This window comes from Podarcis bocagei (genome assembly GCF_964188305.1).
Source record: "Podarcis bocagei genome assembly, chromosome: 9".
Taxonomy (NCBI): Eukaryota; Metazoa; Chordata; class Lepidosauria; order Squamata; family Lacertidae; genus Podarcis; species Podarcis bocagei.
The window spans coordinates 12225299-12241456 of NC_138134.1; the positions used below are offsets into that span (position 1 = coordinate 12225299).

Sequence of the window (16158 nt, forward strand, 5' to 3'; positions counted from 1 at the left end):
TTTCCCCTTCAAATTAATCCACACTTGCACAAATCTGCATTTGCATATGAGGAACAATTTAGGTCTTTCCCCTCATATCAATAGGCATTTCCTTATGTGCTTGTCTCTGCCTTCTCTGTTTATCCTGTCATGCTGCTTAAGGACCTTGGTTTTTTTTAAATCATTTCCCCACCCGGGAAGTGTGCAAATGCCTATCGCCAGGCAATTGTAAATTCTCAGCACACAGTTTTTAATGCGGTTTGCTTGCGCAGTTTTCTCGGTTTCGTGCAAGGCTGAGGAACCAAAAGGCAAAGCTCTGCCGGAAATAATTACTAGCCCAGCTGGAAAAGAAATGAAAACATGAGTAGTGGCCATGGAAAGAGGAGTAGCAGGAAGTTACAGTTGATCCACCGCCAAAATAAATTGCCTGTAACCCTGAGTAGAGCAGTTCAGAGCCCAATTCCCCCCAATTTATCTGACTATCTATGTATTGGGTGAACCTAAATTTACAGGGAGAAGGCATCAATATTGGTGTTTGAGCGTAACATCATGTGGACCATGCAAATTAAGTGGGAACGAAAACAAAGACAAGCTCTTATGTACTGTTGTGATGGCAAAATGAGGCAAAGGCATATTCTAGTTTGCCTGGAAGCCTTCAGCTAGGGTGGAGGAGAATGTTAATTATATTGTTGACCATGCAAATTGAACACCCTTAATCCAGAGATCCCCAGCACTCATTGGCTAGCTGAGGTGCAGCAGCAACAAAAAAAACTGTCTGTGATGTATGCAAAGGTAGACAGTTCTGTTTCCACCTACTCTAGGTGTGATCCACTCAGCAAGCTAATAGAGATAAAGGTGGGAGGTGCACTTGCTTATTTGGAGAGACATTGGGAGTTTTTGAAACACTGAAGATGGTTTTGGATGTAGGAATTTTACTGAGCAGAGATGTGTCTCAGCGGTGACTGACTAGGTATGTACACCAACTGAAATTCAGAACAATAAAATAGAGCAGTCCCAGTACTTTGCAAGTGACTTGCTTGTGAAAGACTGCTTCTTTTCCCAATACGAATCAGCATTGTGAACTTTCTAATTTGCTTACTTACCTTGCGATTCTTTGATGTCATTTGATTTCTGGCTTTGCCGGGGTACGGTTACCCGGAGCGCATATAAATTTTTAAAATCTTTTCTAAAGAAAGGCACTAGGACAGCAGCAGCGGCAGCTGAAACAAAAGCTGAAGTTTTTCTACCTCAGGAGAGCGAATTATGACATCATTTCGTTTTGAAAGGGGTTCTTAACGAGTTTGGAGAGAATTAGACTTGCTTTTTATCTGATCTTTAAAAAAAAAAAAAAAAGATCTGCAGCAAGATAAAACTATACCACTAACAGTGCTCTACCAGTCAGGACAAGTTTTTATCTTAAATGAAAAAGAATAACAAAGGATGCAGTGGCTGGCAATTTAGAAGGATGGATGTAATCACCTTTAAACTTTGAAGCACAGGACTATTAAAGTTCCTCCTTTATTGCTGATGGGGTATTTTCTGAGCTAAAAGTAAAGGAACTTTGTGCTGCCTGAAAAACTTCAGCAGGTAGGCTTGGCAGTCCAGAGGGTGGAATTGGAATTTAACCTGGTCTTTGCCCAATACCTGCTCTCTCTATATATTGTAGCTCCCCACAGAGATACCTTTGTAAATCCTTCATTGTCTGTGAAGGAAGGAGCAGGTGAGTAAAAGGAAATCTGAGCTCAAACTTTCCATTGCCTTTATGCTTCCATTGATGTTTGCCTCCCAGGTGCTCCTCTTAACTACCTACCAGATATAGCAGCCTGTTGTTCCAGTGCAGGAAATCTGAAAATTATATGGAATTCTGTTTTGTAGTCTTTTCTTAATTGTACGTCAACTGAGATATTGTAACCCATAGAGGCAACCCACATTTATTAACCATAAAATAGCTGTTGGGTTAAGAATGTTTGATTTCTAAAGATCAAACATATTCAAAGTACGGGAAGTTCATATCAAATGTTGGGTTTATTTTTTATTGTTTGTACAGAACCCCCCCCCCTCATTTTTTTTGAAACCATTTAAAAAATATATTTCAAAACTTAAGTTTTACTCAGAGTAGATTCTCTAAAATGAATGAACATGTTATGGCCATTGTTTTCAGTAGGTCTACCGTGAGCAAAACTTTGCTTAATACCTACCACAATATACGTCTCGTTGCATTTTCAGGGTATTTGCAAAAAGATGCTTTTTCTGTGGCTAATTTGCTTTGATGCACTGAGATAAAGAGGTTACACTGTGCTAACACTGTCAGGTGAATATAACATTAGGCAGACATCCACTGAGATCAGGATAATGGTTTTTCTATTAGATCTGGGTGCTTTCTGGAAGTGGTCATTATGTTTTCTTCCTTGGGATTCTTTACTTGGGTTTGAATGTACTGTATGTTTTATTCAGAGTGCTCTTATGGCCCCAAAGGATAAAAGAGGAAAGCAGCTAACATGATACTTTTAACCGGATCTTTATCTACCGTGAGAGTAGGCAGGCTTTTGAACTTCACAGACATCTTCCTCAGTGATGCAATCAGAGACCTCAAGATCCGTATTTAAATTTTGGGCATTGCACTTCCCCTTGCCTGCACCGAGAGGAACAAATTTAAATGCCGATCGGTCACTGGAGCAAGCAGAACTTGTCCCAGCCAATTTAAACTGGTGTGCACACATGCTTATTAAAATTATGACTTGTTGTATCATGTGCAGCGCTCTCTCTCTCTTCAGTGACATCACTAGGAGCGCTGAGCTGGGTAGGAAAAATAAGTCAACACCTTTTAAGTAATGAAGAAACAAAACACTTTTTAAAAAGCTGAATCTTTTAGTCTAATATTACAAAATTGAGACAGCTGAGCTAGATTCTCGTTTGGTATAAAGTTGCCTCGTCCTGGAGCCATTTGTTGATACAGGCTGACTTGCACGAACTTTTTTTTTTTAATGTGAGTTTGGCAACACTGCATCATTTGAGCAGCATTTGAACAACATTAATGTGCTTATTGTTATTCTTATTGAATATTTTTTTATTGCGCTCTCTCTCTCTGTGTGTGTGTGTGTACACCAACGTTTTATTTCCCAAGCGATGCTATTTCTGTTTTGAGATCCTAGGGTGGAGTGGATAGCAAGTTGTCTTTAGATGATGGAGACCCAAGCTAAAATCTCTGCCCAGCCGTGAAGTTCAGTGGAGGACCATGACACAGCCCTTATCTCTCAGTCTAACCTACTTTAGAAGGTTATTGTGAGGATTAAAGGGAAATGGAGACACACAGTATATGCTATTTTAAGCCTCACGGAAGAAGGGCTGGGAGAATAACTTGTTAATCCTCCTCACAAAAACCTTGCGGCTAAAGAGAGTAATTTGTCCAAGCCCACAAAATGAGCTTCTGGAAACTGTAGGACTTTAATATAGGTCTTTAAAGCCTGAGTAGGATGAGGTTCCTGCTGGATGTCAGTAGTTCTTATTAGCTGTTTTGTGTGGCAGGAGAATTCCTGTGTGGCACGACAAAAAGCACAACCTCATAGACACAAATTCGAATAAGAGGCAGAATAGTGAAGGGAACAGAGTTTTGGGATCGGTTTCAGGAAAGCTATAATCAAATGCTTGCCCAGCCATTAAACTTGCTGAGTAACCTTGGGCAAGTCGCTGTCTTTCATCTTTATGTACCTCACTGGGTGAAATTGGGAGAACCCCATGTACGCCTCCCGGAACTGGTGGAGGAAACTTTGCATGAGGATAATTGACAAAAGACAGGATAATTGGCATGAGTAATGAAAACTGCAGGTGCAAATAGATTTCTGCAGCCAAGTACGTTTTCACAAGCGTCCATACCGTGCGAGCTTTTACCATGGAATGTATTCCTGGCAAACATCGCTTTTGAAATGCAAAAAAACAGTAACAAAGATTTAAATATTGCTTGTGAAACCAGTCTGACAGCAGGTGTAGATAATCCATAAACAAATCGTAAGCAATGACAATGAAGAAGGACCCAAGTGGCCAATCCCAGGTGACAGTCCAGTAGGCATTTTGGAACAATTAGTTGTTTTTCAAGCGCAACTCAATTACGGCAGTCCAGTCTGGAGGTTACGGAAACATTAATGTTGTTCATTAACTGGAAGGCCCTGTCTGCATAGACAGATGGCTTGGAGAGAATACACAAAGAAAATGTTCAACGCTTCTGTTTCTTCAACCATGACCATGGAAAGTTAGCAAGTGTTAAAATGTCTCTCCAAATGATGCTTCAGGCCAAACATACAAGGTTTTGTTTTCCTCTACTTTCGTGTATCCTTCAATATCTGAAGAGAGTACTATTCACATATGAAAATCTAACTGCTTGCTGAGTTAATAAGTGGTTATGATTGATACTACTTTCCCTCAGAAATCACCACTCCTGGTTTTGCTTCAGTTTCTCTTCGTCTGCTCCCCTGTAATTTTGAGTTTCCTAAATTGGGTTTCTTTACTGTATTCACTTGAAGTACAACTTGTCCTTTCATTGGGTTGTCATGGATGGCAAGCCGCAAACAATGCTTTGTAGTCACATACAAGTCACTGGTTTTATACCTCTTTGTGTTATACCCAGGGGAGTACAAATAACCTCTTCTATGGGAGGGAAAAAAACACCGTGAGGAATCTAGCTAAAGAATGCTGACAGTGATACTCCATGAGAGCCAATAAGTCATATTAAGGCTATTAAAGCTTGGGTATGATCCTGTCAGGTAGTTGAGTTCAACAGGACAGAGTTTCACCCCATAGTTTATTCTCCCGCTAGAAGCACTTTCATATGCTTGACATTGTTCAGTAGGAAATATTCGCTGTTATACATAAAACAGAGTGAACTTGAAAAATGAAAAATGAAAAATGAGGAGCAAGGTGGCTGAACGAGGGTTTGCCAATGATGTTGTTAGTGTTACAGACCCTCTAAGTGTCCTTATTTTCCAGGGACTTTCCTGATTTAGAAAAGCAGTCCCTGTTTCTGATTTGATCCTGGAATGTCCCACTTTTCCTTAGGATGTCCCTACAGTGGTACCTCGGGTTACATACGCTTCAGGTTACATACACTTCAGGTTACAGACTCCACTAACCCAGAAATAGTATCTCGGGTTAAGAACTTTGCTTCAGGATGAGAACAGAAATCTTGCTCCGGCGGCGCGGCAGCAGCAGGAGGCCCCATTAGCTAAAGTGGTGCTTCAGGTTAAGAACAGTTTCAGGTTAAGTACGGACCTCCGGAACGAATTAAGTACTTAACCCGAGGTACCACTGTATTTTCATTGGAGAAATGTTGGAGGGTATGGAGTTATCTGACCCCTGAACTGTCTGAAGGCATCCTGTATAGGGAAGTGGTTTGGTTTTTGTTTTTTTAAAATGTTTAATGTTTTATTATGTTTTTATGCATGTTGGAAGCTGCCCAGAGCCCTGGGGCAATGCAATAACATGCGTGGGGTATAAATAGTAAAATTATCATTATGGAATGGGATGTCACTATTTCCATCAGAGAAATGTTGGAGGGCATGGTGTTATGCGGAGTAAGAATAATATTTTTTAAGTGTAGACGGTTCAAAGAGTTTGGGCTGCTTTGTGTGAGTTGGTTGGGGGGCTGTCAGTCACCACTATTTTTTTAATCTGAAACTTTCCAATTCTAAAAATAACCTATTGTTCTTTAAGTTGCATACACACCATACATTTAAAGCATACCTCTCTAAAAATGAAAAAAATCCTGGGAACTGTAGTTTGTTATGGGTGCTGGGAATTGTAGCTCTGTGTGGATAAACTACAGGTCTCGGGATTTTTCTTTTTCTTCTGACGGGTGTGTGCTTTAAATGTATGGTGTACTTTAAATGGCCTTCAATCAGTCCTGTAACAAATTAAAATTAAATACAACAAATTAAAAACCCTGGGTTTTGATAATTTTTAGGTGGGGCACTTACGCTTTAGTTTTTGAAAGTACACTCTCTAGTTCATGGGTAGGCAAACTACGGCCCGGGGGCCAGATCCGGCCCAATCGCCTTCTAAATCCGGCCCGCGGACGGTCCAGGAATCAGCTTGTTTTTATATTAGTAGAATGTGTCTTTTATTTAAAATGCACCTCTGGGTTATTTGTGGGTCCTGCCTCATGTTTTTACATGAGTAGAATGTGTGCTTTTATTTAAAATGCATCTCTGGGTAATTTGTGGGGCATAGGAATTCATTCATTCCCGCCCCCCCAAAAAAAATCTAGTCCGGCCCCCCACAAGGTCTGAGGGACAGTGGACCAGCCCCCTGCTAAAAATGTTTGCTGACCCCTGTTCTAGTTGCATCCTGGCTCAGGGGTGGAACGAGAAAGATTGGTGGAAAAGTTGTAGAGAAGGACTAGAATTCAAAATCTGCAACAAATCTGCCTGTGAAACTCTAGTCCCAGTTACATATTGTCCTCATTCGGACATAACACTAAACTACAGTTTAGAATTACAAGGCTGGGCAAACCTCAGGATCATGTATCTGCCTTCTCTTCCTCCGACAAGGAAGAGATGTGCTTTTCCGCAGCGCATGACTAGAGAAGAATCACTGTGCTAAAGCGATGGTGGTAAGAAGGGCTGAGATCTCACTTTGGTACTTGTGAGCTAAGTCGAAAGCACAGTAGCTTGTTAACTGGACACCTTTAGAATAAATGTACACCTTTCATTCTATTATAACACGATTACTATCACGTTAACTGTGTTTATTTGTGCTGGTTTGTGATCACTGTGGTCAGCAGCGTAGTAGCAAGTCGGGGGACATGAAGACCATTTTTTGGACAGGTCACGTACTAAAGAAGAGGCTTTGTACCTCTTCAAATTAATGCAACCTCAGGGTTACAACATAAAAGGAAAAGAGATTGGGAGGGAGAAAGAAAAAAACAAACGCAGACACTAGTTCTTGATTAGAGGGTTCTTGATACTGCCAGATGGAATTGAAAAATTTAAAGGAAAGGAGGAATAAATAAAAAAAGGCTAACAACAATTTAATGTTCACAAAAATGAGCTAGTATCACTCCAGGAAGTCAATGGAATACTTAGGAACCAAAAGAAGAAGAAGAAGAAGGGGGGGAAAGGGGGGGGAGACAGCCATTAGCACTGTCATTTTCTACCAAAGATGAAATAAATGAATTAACATTGAGAGCATAATCCTGCACATATTTCCTCTGTTCAGTGCTGCCTTTGTTCAGTAAAGATGCACAGTTCAGCCTAAAACTGTCCCCGTTTAAAGGTAAAGGGACCCCTGACCATTAGGTCCAGTTGTGGCTTTATTGGCCGAGGGAGCCGGCGTACAGCTTCTGGGTCATGTGGACAGCATGACTAAGCCGCTTCTGGTGAACCAGAGCAGTGCATGGAAACGCCATTTACCTTTCCGCCGGAGCGGTACCTATTTATCTACTTGCACTTTGATGTGCTTTCGAACTGCTAGGTTGGCAGGAGCTGGGACTGAGCAACAGGAGCTCACCCCATTGCAGGGATTCGAACCGCCGACCTTCTGATTGGCATGTCCTAGGCTCTGTGGTTTAACCCACAGCGCCACCCGCGTCCCCGTTTAGGTGACATTTAAAATGCTTAGAACTATGTATTTTCCTCTATGTAAGAGATGAAAGAGTCGAAAGTGAGAGACAATTGTTCGTTTATGTTTGCGTATTTGCTAGATCGATAAACGGGTAGCTCTTTGGGTTTGTTCAGATATTTATTTGTAATGTGGAATGTGAGCTACCGTAGTTAAAATAAAGGGGTTAGGAAATATGCTGTTGATGGCATTCCCTTGAGGAAATGGCAGAGTTGATTGCCTCAGATTCATATAATTAACCCTTTTGCATGGAAATGCTTTGGCTCTGACCTTTCGTTGGTGGATCATCTCTTTGCAGGCGATGGCTCCAAGGCCTGAACTAGCAGGAACAGACGCAAGTAAAGCCCAAGAAAATCAAGTCATGTCTGACAGAGCGATGAACAATTCAAAAGGTACGCAAATAGTTACCATCCCTATTCCTATATATCCTATATTAACATTCTGTTTAGAAGCTTGCGAGTTCTATACTCAAGGATAGGTAGGAAACAGTTATTGACTTGCTTGCTGGTTCTCTCAGGTGAAGCGGTTCCTGTAGGAAATCAGCTGGAACTTTTGCCCGCTTACTCCACCATTGCCTTGGCAGCAGAACCAGCGCCGGAATTTGACCCATGGAGTTTGCCAGAGCTCCAGAACACAGGAGTAAAGTGGTCAGGTAAGAACCTGTCGTGGATATTTATACTTTCCCACCTTTAATTTGTGCTTTCTGCATTGCAGGGGGTTAGACTGGAATGGGGTAGCCAACTCCCAAGAGACTGCGATCTACTCACAGAGTTAAAGACTGACAGTGATCTACTCCCCTTTTTGGAGTTTTTGAGTCAAAGTTTTTTTGACTCAATTTGGGTTTTAATTTGGGTTTTAATTTGGGTCAAAGTTTCTGAGCTTTTTTTTTAGGAAGGGAAGCCCTGTTTTCTGGGGTTCAGGGCAAAGATGCTGAGCTTTTTTTAGGGGAGACAAACTTGCTGAGCTTCTTTGGGGGGAGCCAGTGATCTGCCAGTGATCTACCCCAGATGTCCAGTGATCTACTGGTAGATCACAATCTACCTGTTGGACGTGCCTGGGATTCTCCAGGACCCTTCTAACGCTATGATTTTCAAACATTAGCTTTCTAGAAAAGGGGGCAGCAAAGCCCAGGTGGAAGTTGTTTTAATCATTGGCTCTGAAACTTTGTGCCTTTATTTACCTATCAGTACACGGGTGGCGCTGTGGGTTAAACCACAGAGCCTAGGACTTGCCGATCAGAAGGTCGGCGGTTCGAATCCCCGTGACGGGGTGAGCTCCCGTTGCTCGGTCCCTGCTCCTGCCAACCTAGCAGTTGGAAAGCACGCAGTGCAAGTAGATAAATAGGTACCGCTCTGGCGGGAAGGTAAACAGCGTTTCCATGTGCTGCTCTGGTTTGTTAGAAGCGGCTTAGTCATGTTGGCCACATGACCCGGAAGCTGTATGCTGGCTCTCTTGGCCAATAAAGCGAGATGAGCGCCGCAACCCCAGAGTCGGCCACGACTGGACCTAATGGTCAGGGGTCCCTTTACCTTTAATACCAAACTATCTGTATTCTCTGATTTGACATGCTTTGTTATAAAAGTGGACAGCTGAGCAGGCAAAACAACAAATCAGTGCATCGGCTAATGAAAGGTCTCCCATTGAACATGTTGCGTTTCCCATGTTATGGAAGCAGGGGAAATCTCTCAAGTTGCAACCTTCTTTTCCATTTATGTATTTAGGGTGTTCAAATGCTGTTGGGTTCTGCAAACAGGTTGTAAACAAAATTGGTATTGCTGTTGGCAAACAGATCACCTTGGACTCTACGCTGTGTCCATTGTTGATGGTGTCAATGCTGACCTTACTTCTCAACAATTAATTCTATATCTGTTGGTTTCTGGTGGTCTAGTAATCTCTCAAAGGTGGAACGATGCATCTTGTTATTCTAGGGAACCATGGTTTTAAAAAGGCATGTTCATTGCTGTTGCCGAAAAGCTGCCACCGCTCTCCAACTTTGCTTCTGCTTGGGCGGTCATTTGTGATTTACATGACCTAACTATTTTAGAGTTTAGAGTTGTGGACTGGTTCTGTAGAACCCTCTCTACCCATGGAAACACTTTACCTTCTGTATTGCCAGGGGTAGAAACAAGATGGAGTAGCCAACCAGGCAATTCCATCAGGCGAAGACGCCACCTATTGGGGACATATAGTGAATTATTTAAATACACATCGACCTGTGCTGATGTGTACCACAACAGGCAAATTCAGCACTATCTTCCAACGCTTAAAAGTGCATGGGAACTCTGCTGTAATAATCTTCTGCCCCTTTTTGTTTCAAATTAATGATGCTATTTTCCTAATAATATTATGCAATTTGAGTAAAAACATAAAAAAATAAAATTTATCATTCTCACATTTTGCTTTAAGTAGGGTGAGAAGGGGTAATTGGTTTTGGTTTGTTTTAAAAAAAATATTGGGTTTTTATAGCTTCATAAGAATCTTTTAGCTATAGTTAAATTTTAATAATGAGAACATTCCTTCTGGTTTATCATCCACCAAACTCACAGCATCAGCCTTGACTCCACAGACTTGCAGGAAACCAATTGACGGTTGAAAATCAAGTATTAGATTCTTTGCTGTTTTGTATATGCAAACTTGCTTTGTGTTTTGCAGAGCTGGATGCGAAAGGCAAAATACTCCGTGTGACAAAAGGATTTGGAAAGTTTGTCCTCCTGCTTGTCCTGCTCTACTTTTTTGTCTGTGCCTTGGACGTGCTCAGCTCAGGCTTCCAGTTAGTAGGAGGTAGGAAAACACTTTCATCATGGTAACCTAAGTCTCTGTTTCTGTAAAAAGGATCTTGTTGAGTTAAGCCTCACCCCTCCAGAAGAGCCCACTTCAAACAGATGAAGAGAAAAAGAAAGTGTCAGTAAATGAATGCTGACGCCCCTTTATTTGCAAAGGCACCTTTTGTTTTCAGCATTCCAAGGGGGTGTTGACATTGCTTTATTTTAGCTTCAGGTATTAGTCTCGGATGGTATAGATGGTGTCAGTCGTTGGGATGAATTACAAGTCAAGCTAGACTGTTCTATGGAACCTTAAACTTTTTACAACGGTATTATGTAGTGTGAGATTTTGTGGGTAAAAGAGGGGCTGGGGAAACCCAGCCAGATGGGTGAGGTATAAAAAATAAATTATTATTATTATTATTATTATTACTACTACTACTACTACTACTACTACTACTACTACTACTACCACCACCACCACTTTACAGATTCATGACAAAGGCAGTGAAAACACACACACACACACACACACACACACACACACACACACACACTCTATGGTTCTATATAGTGATACCTTTCCTAAAACCCTGCAGCTGCTGTGAGAAAGGGGAAGAAGAAGAATGTCTACTGTTCGTTGCTGTCAGTAGTATCTGGACAAGGGATCTCCCACACATCTGCTTGTCCCATGCCTAGAAAGTATGGCTCCAAGCAGTTTCCCCCTTGCCTCTCTCCTTTCTAAGGGAAAACCTGCTCTTTAACAATAGATAGGAACAAACAGCAATCCAGGGGAAACCCAAATGGCTGTTTGCTTCGATTGAGCACCAAAGAGTGGTTTTAATTGGGGGGAAGGAATGGGACAAGAGGAAGTGTCAATATAAGCCCGAAGTCAGGAGTCCTCAAACTTGGCCCTTCAGATGTTTTTGGCCTACAACTCCCATGATCCCTAGCTAGCAGGACCAGTAGTCAGGGATGATGGGAATTGTAGTCTCAAAACATCTGGAGGGCCGAGGTTGAGGAAGCCTGCCCTAAGTCTTGGGGTGGTTTTGCCTTTGCATCAGAGCAAGCAGTTATTTACTCTTCCATACATGAATGAATGGCAGCCAAAATATTTTATACAGGAGGCATAAGAGTTGGGTTCTCTGGGGGGTGGGGGTAATCTCTATTTAATGGCATAGGAAATACCTTTGGTGAGTCAATAATAACTCCTGCCACAATACGCAGAGCTGCCCCCTGGCTTCAACATCCTGCTCACACTAAAGCACAACAGAAAATTGGAAACTGGGTTTTCTACATATAGGTCTTCTTCTTTGGTGATCACTCGTAGCCAAGTAAGATTGTCTTCCATAAACACAGTTTTAACAGTGAGTCCGTAAGTGACTGTGGAGGCCAATTCTGGATCCACACATCCTTCCACAGTGGGGACATGTGTTTCTGGGTGGTGAGGGTTTGCCAAGTGTGCCTTCCTCTTAGCACGTTTCTCCCTTTTGCCCTGAGTTCGAGCGTCTTCAAAGGCCATGTCACCTTTGGTCAAGGCTGTTCTCCAATTGGAGCAACCGCAGGCCAGTGTTTCCCAGTTGTCGGTGTTTATACTACATTTTTTTAGATGTTGGAACCATTTAGAAGTTGGAAACTGGGTTGTCTGCATATAGGTAGCAATTATGTTATTCAAAGACACAATCTATCTTCTTTTGTAGGCAAAGCAGCAGGGGACATCTTCAAAGAAGGCTCCGTGTTAGCAAATCCTCTTGCAGGCGTAGTGATTGGCCTTCTGGTGACAGTCATGGTGCAGAGCTCAAGCACGTCCTCATCCATCATCGTCAGCATGGTGTCCTCTTCAAGTAGGTTAATGGTACAAAGGATTGGTAGTTAATGGATGTTTTAGTTGAAATTCTTGCATTGCAGGGGGTCATCCCTTGGGGTCTCTTCCAACTCTACAATTCTATGATTATAACAGCCATACGAGAAATATTTAAAATAACTAAGCAAGTATTAGACATCACTCCAGAATTGGCCCTACTAAACATCTTCCAAGACAACGATGTCCATTTACACCACAAAGAACTCATAATCCACCTACTCTCAGCAGCCAGAAACACCATAACCAGACACTGGAGAGACCTGTCAGGAGTAAGCATTGACCAATGGTACCAAATAGTATGGGAAACAGCCCTACTAGAAAAATTAACCAATAAACTGAAACTGACACAGGGACAAACAGAAGAAGACGCATTTACCCTGGTATGGCTCCCCTTTATCACATACACAGCCCAACGAGACAATGGCAATAATCCACCTACAGCATGCAAATCAATATGGCTAACCTGATCCAAAACACCCACCCACCCCACTCACACACGAAAACAAAGATCACCACAGCCAATCACAAACAAACAACCACACCCTAGGCCAACCCCAACCTCTCTCACCACCAAAGGAACACAAGCAAACAGCAGAAAACCTACATGAGGAATGCTGACACCAAACTCTACATACATTAAGCATAATAGAAACATCGCCACCCCACCCCCACCCATCTTCCCCCCCTCCACCCCTTTTTTTCTCCCCCTAATGTCTCTACAAATGAAACAGATTTGTAAAAATGTTACATGGAAAAAATACGAGAGACATTACACATACTCCGGTAAACCAAGAAAATCTTTAATAAAAAATAAAAAATAAAAAATTCTATGATTATAGATTTGTACAGGTCATCCTGAAAGTTGTGCACGCACAAATATAGAGAGCAAAGGGGATATTGGAAAAACATTTTCATAAAAAACTACTATGGGAATATCATATTGGAAACAGGAACAGACAGTGTGTTTGGTGTGCCTTTTCTGTTGCAAAGATAGGAGGAAGTACACCTGATAGAACGCTGCCTTTCTGAGTAACTCTTTTAAGTTGTGTGAGACTTGGTCTGGATTTTGTAACCCTGGGTAGGAAAGGACTCTTAGGAGCAATGTTGTGGGAAGAGCCAAGGTCAGTCTGTGGTTGCAGAGAATTTATTTCAATCATTTGATCCAGGGGGAGGGGGGAAATGACAGGGGAAAAGGCAACCCTGCAAGTTTAAAATATAAGACGGAGTCTAAAATATAAGACGTATAAAAATATTTTCCTGTTGGAAATTGGGTTGTAATGTTTTGGCAGATGACTTAGACCCGAACCCCACCGTGATCTCATTTAGCCATGTTCTAAACGCAACAGTTGGTGCTTTCTCCATATTCTGATTAGTGCAAAACAAGCTTTCTGATCCTCAAGTTAGTTACTTTTGTGTCTCAAGAACAAAGGAAGGTCCTAAGTTGGTTCAATGTACTGTAGATGCCAACACTGCCCATCCTTTCCATTTTTCATCTGTTGCTTCCAATATCTTGCAGTACTCAGTGTTCGGCATGCAATTCCGATCATGATGGGAGCCAATATTGGTACTTCCGTCACAAACACCGTTGTGGCACTCATGCAAGCTGGAGACAGGAACCAGTTTAGAAGGTATCAGTGTTTTAAACTTAAGCTACAATCGATTATAGGAGCAGGTTGTGATATTTAACTGTAGAAATTCCCAAAATGTATGCAATGACATTTTTATTTCTGCTGCATTACAGTATTGCATGATATTCTGTGAAACCCCCTGAGATCTTTTGATGAAGCATGGTATATAAATTTGATTAAACAGTTTCTTTTACTGGGCAGTTGAGAAAAACACTGATTGCTTCCTATATTATCTATAAAATTAAAATACAGTGGTGCCCCGCAAGACGAATGCCTCGCAAGATGAAAAACCCGCTAGATGAAAGGGTTTTCCATTTTTGAGCTGCTTCGCAAGATGAATTTCCCTATGGGCTTGCTTCGCAAAACGAAAAAGTCTTCCGAGTCTTGCGATTTTTTTCGCTCCCCCCTTTTTCTAAGCCGCTAAGCCGCTAATAGCCTTTTAGCCGCTAAGCCGCTAAGCCTTTAATAGCCGCTAAACCGCTAAACCGCTAATAGCGCTAATCCGCTAATCCGCTAATAGGGTTGCTTCGCAAGACGAAAAAACCGCTAGACGAAGAGACTCGCGGAATGGATTAATTTCGTATTGCGAGGCACCACTGTAGTAAACAAATAAAATAAAGTATGTCACTCTGTTTTCCGCCTTTCTCACCCTACCCTCAGTGGCTACATGCTTAAGACATGCTCTTAGCACACAAGAATACATTATGCATCTGCAAAATGTGCAATGACCGGGCTAGATGAATATTGGTTGAAGCCTTGCAACAGTAGTAATATGCAGGGGTGAAGTATCCCCCGAAATATGGGCCTTTATAGTCTGGGGGCCCTTGAGCACAGGATAGCAGTGAGTCCCTCAGCCATTCCATTTCTCCTCATACCATGTCCCCCTCCTTGACCCATTGAAACTAAAATGGTTGTTGCCCAGTAGGGCAGTTCTCTGTGGTCAAAGAAAAACACAAGCATTACTATTTCACTAGTTGCCTTTTTTTAAAAAAAATGTTAATAGTATAACATCCTACAATACTTACAAGCAACTAACATGACTAGTGAAAGCATCTTCTTGTATAGGGTGCATCTGAACTGAGCAGTAAAGGGACCCCTGACCATTAGGTCCTGTCGTGACCGACTATGGGGTTGCAGCGCTCATCTTGCTTTATTGGCCGAGGAAGCCAGCGTACAGCTTCGGGGTCATGTGGCCAGCATGATTAAGCCGCTTCTGGTGAACCAGAGCAGCACACAGAAATGTCGTTTACCTTCCCGCCAGAGTGGTACCTATTGATCTACTTGCAGTGTGTGCTTCTGAACTGCTAGGTTGGCAGGAGCAGGACCGAGCAACGGGAGCTCACCCCATCGTGGGGATTCAAACTGCCGACCTTCTGATCGGCAAGTCCTAGGCTCTGTGGTTTAACCCACAGCACCACTGAGCGGTAGCACAGCTAATTGTGCGGGGGAAGAGTTTGTGGTCTTATTTAGATGAATGAACTTTGTGTTGTTCCTGTGTCCATATGACTGCCACACCTTGTGTTGTGGAGCATGTGCTCCTTTCATTATCTGCACATCAGTGCTGCTTGTTTGTGTATTGTGCCCTGGGATTGTGAGATTGACGTCACAAATAAATCTTCTTAAGCCAAATCATATCTACCCTACATTTGTACAGTAACCTTTTTATACAGTCCTTGTCATAAAACAGTGTTGTGAGATTGGTCGTTATTAATCTTTTATTACTGAATCCAAGAATTAATAATTTGCCTGATGATTGTTTTATCAATCGGTGGTTGCTTGGGAGTCCTCAGAGTTTACCTGATGGGGTTTTATCAGATGCCGCACAGTTTCTTTAACTGACTTTGAGCATTGGTGCCATTGCCTGTTGAAGTTGTCCCAGGCTATCTGTACCACATAGCAAACATCGTCGTGCTTTTCTCTCTGCATACTTGCAAATGAAGCAGACAGGGCTGCCGACTCTGTAGGGACGAGTTGTCTTTGGCCCCCACAATATCTGATGGGAGGGAGGCCGGGCCCCCTCAGTGATGAGGGGGCAAAGAGGCCAAGCCAAGCACAGTATGGTTTCAGTGCCCAGCCCCACCTGAGCGTGAGAGAGGAGGAGCCGCTGGCCACCCCCAAAATGTGACATCGCACACGCACCACATGCCAGACACGTGATGTCACAAGCGTGCATTGTGCAGCAGGCCCCCTCAATCTTGGGCGCAACTTGGTGCCTCTGTTTTGAAGGCAGCATAGGTTTCCAGTGCTCTCTCCTCAGTTGTGAACCAGGACTAAGTAGCACCACTCCTGAGAAGCGGCTTAGTCATGCTGGCCACAT

General features: G+C 42.5%; 1 protein-coding gene across 2 annotated transcripts in view; it reads left to right on the plus strand.

Annotated features, from left to right (window-relative positions):
* The first annotated feature begins 780 nt into the window (after positions 1-780).
* SLC34A2 (solute carrier family 34 member 2) overlaps positions 781-16158 on the plus strand; it is a 33122-nt gene continuing 17744 nt past the window's right edge. The window contains exons 1-6 of one of the 2 annotated variants that reach the window (XM_081207715.1): positions 781-949; positions 7886-7979; positions 8105-8239; positions 10240-10368; positions 12050-12193; positions 13730-13841. In XM_081207715.1, coding sequence (XP_081063841.1) covers positions 7889-7979; positions 8105-8239; positions 10240-10368; positions 12050-12193; positions 13730-13841 — 611 coding nt within the window. In that variant the 5' untranslated portion in view covers positions 781-949; positions 7886-7888. Of the gene's footprint in view, positions 950-1657; positions 1700-7885; positions 7980-8104; positions 8240-10239; positions 10369-12049; positions 12194-13729; positions 13842-16158 lie in introns of those variants that run through there. The other variant, XM_081207716.1, reaches the window with a different exon arrangement.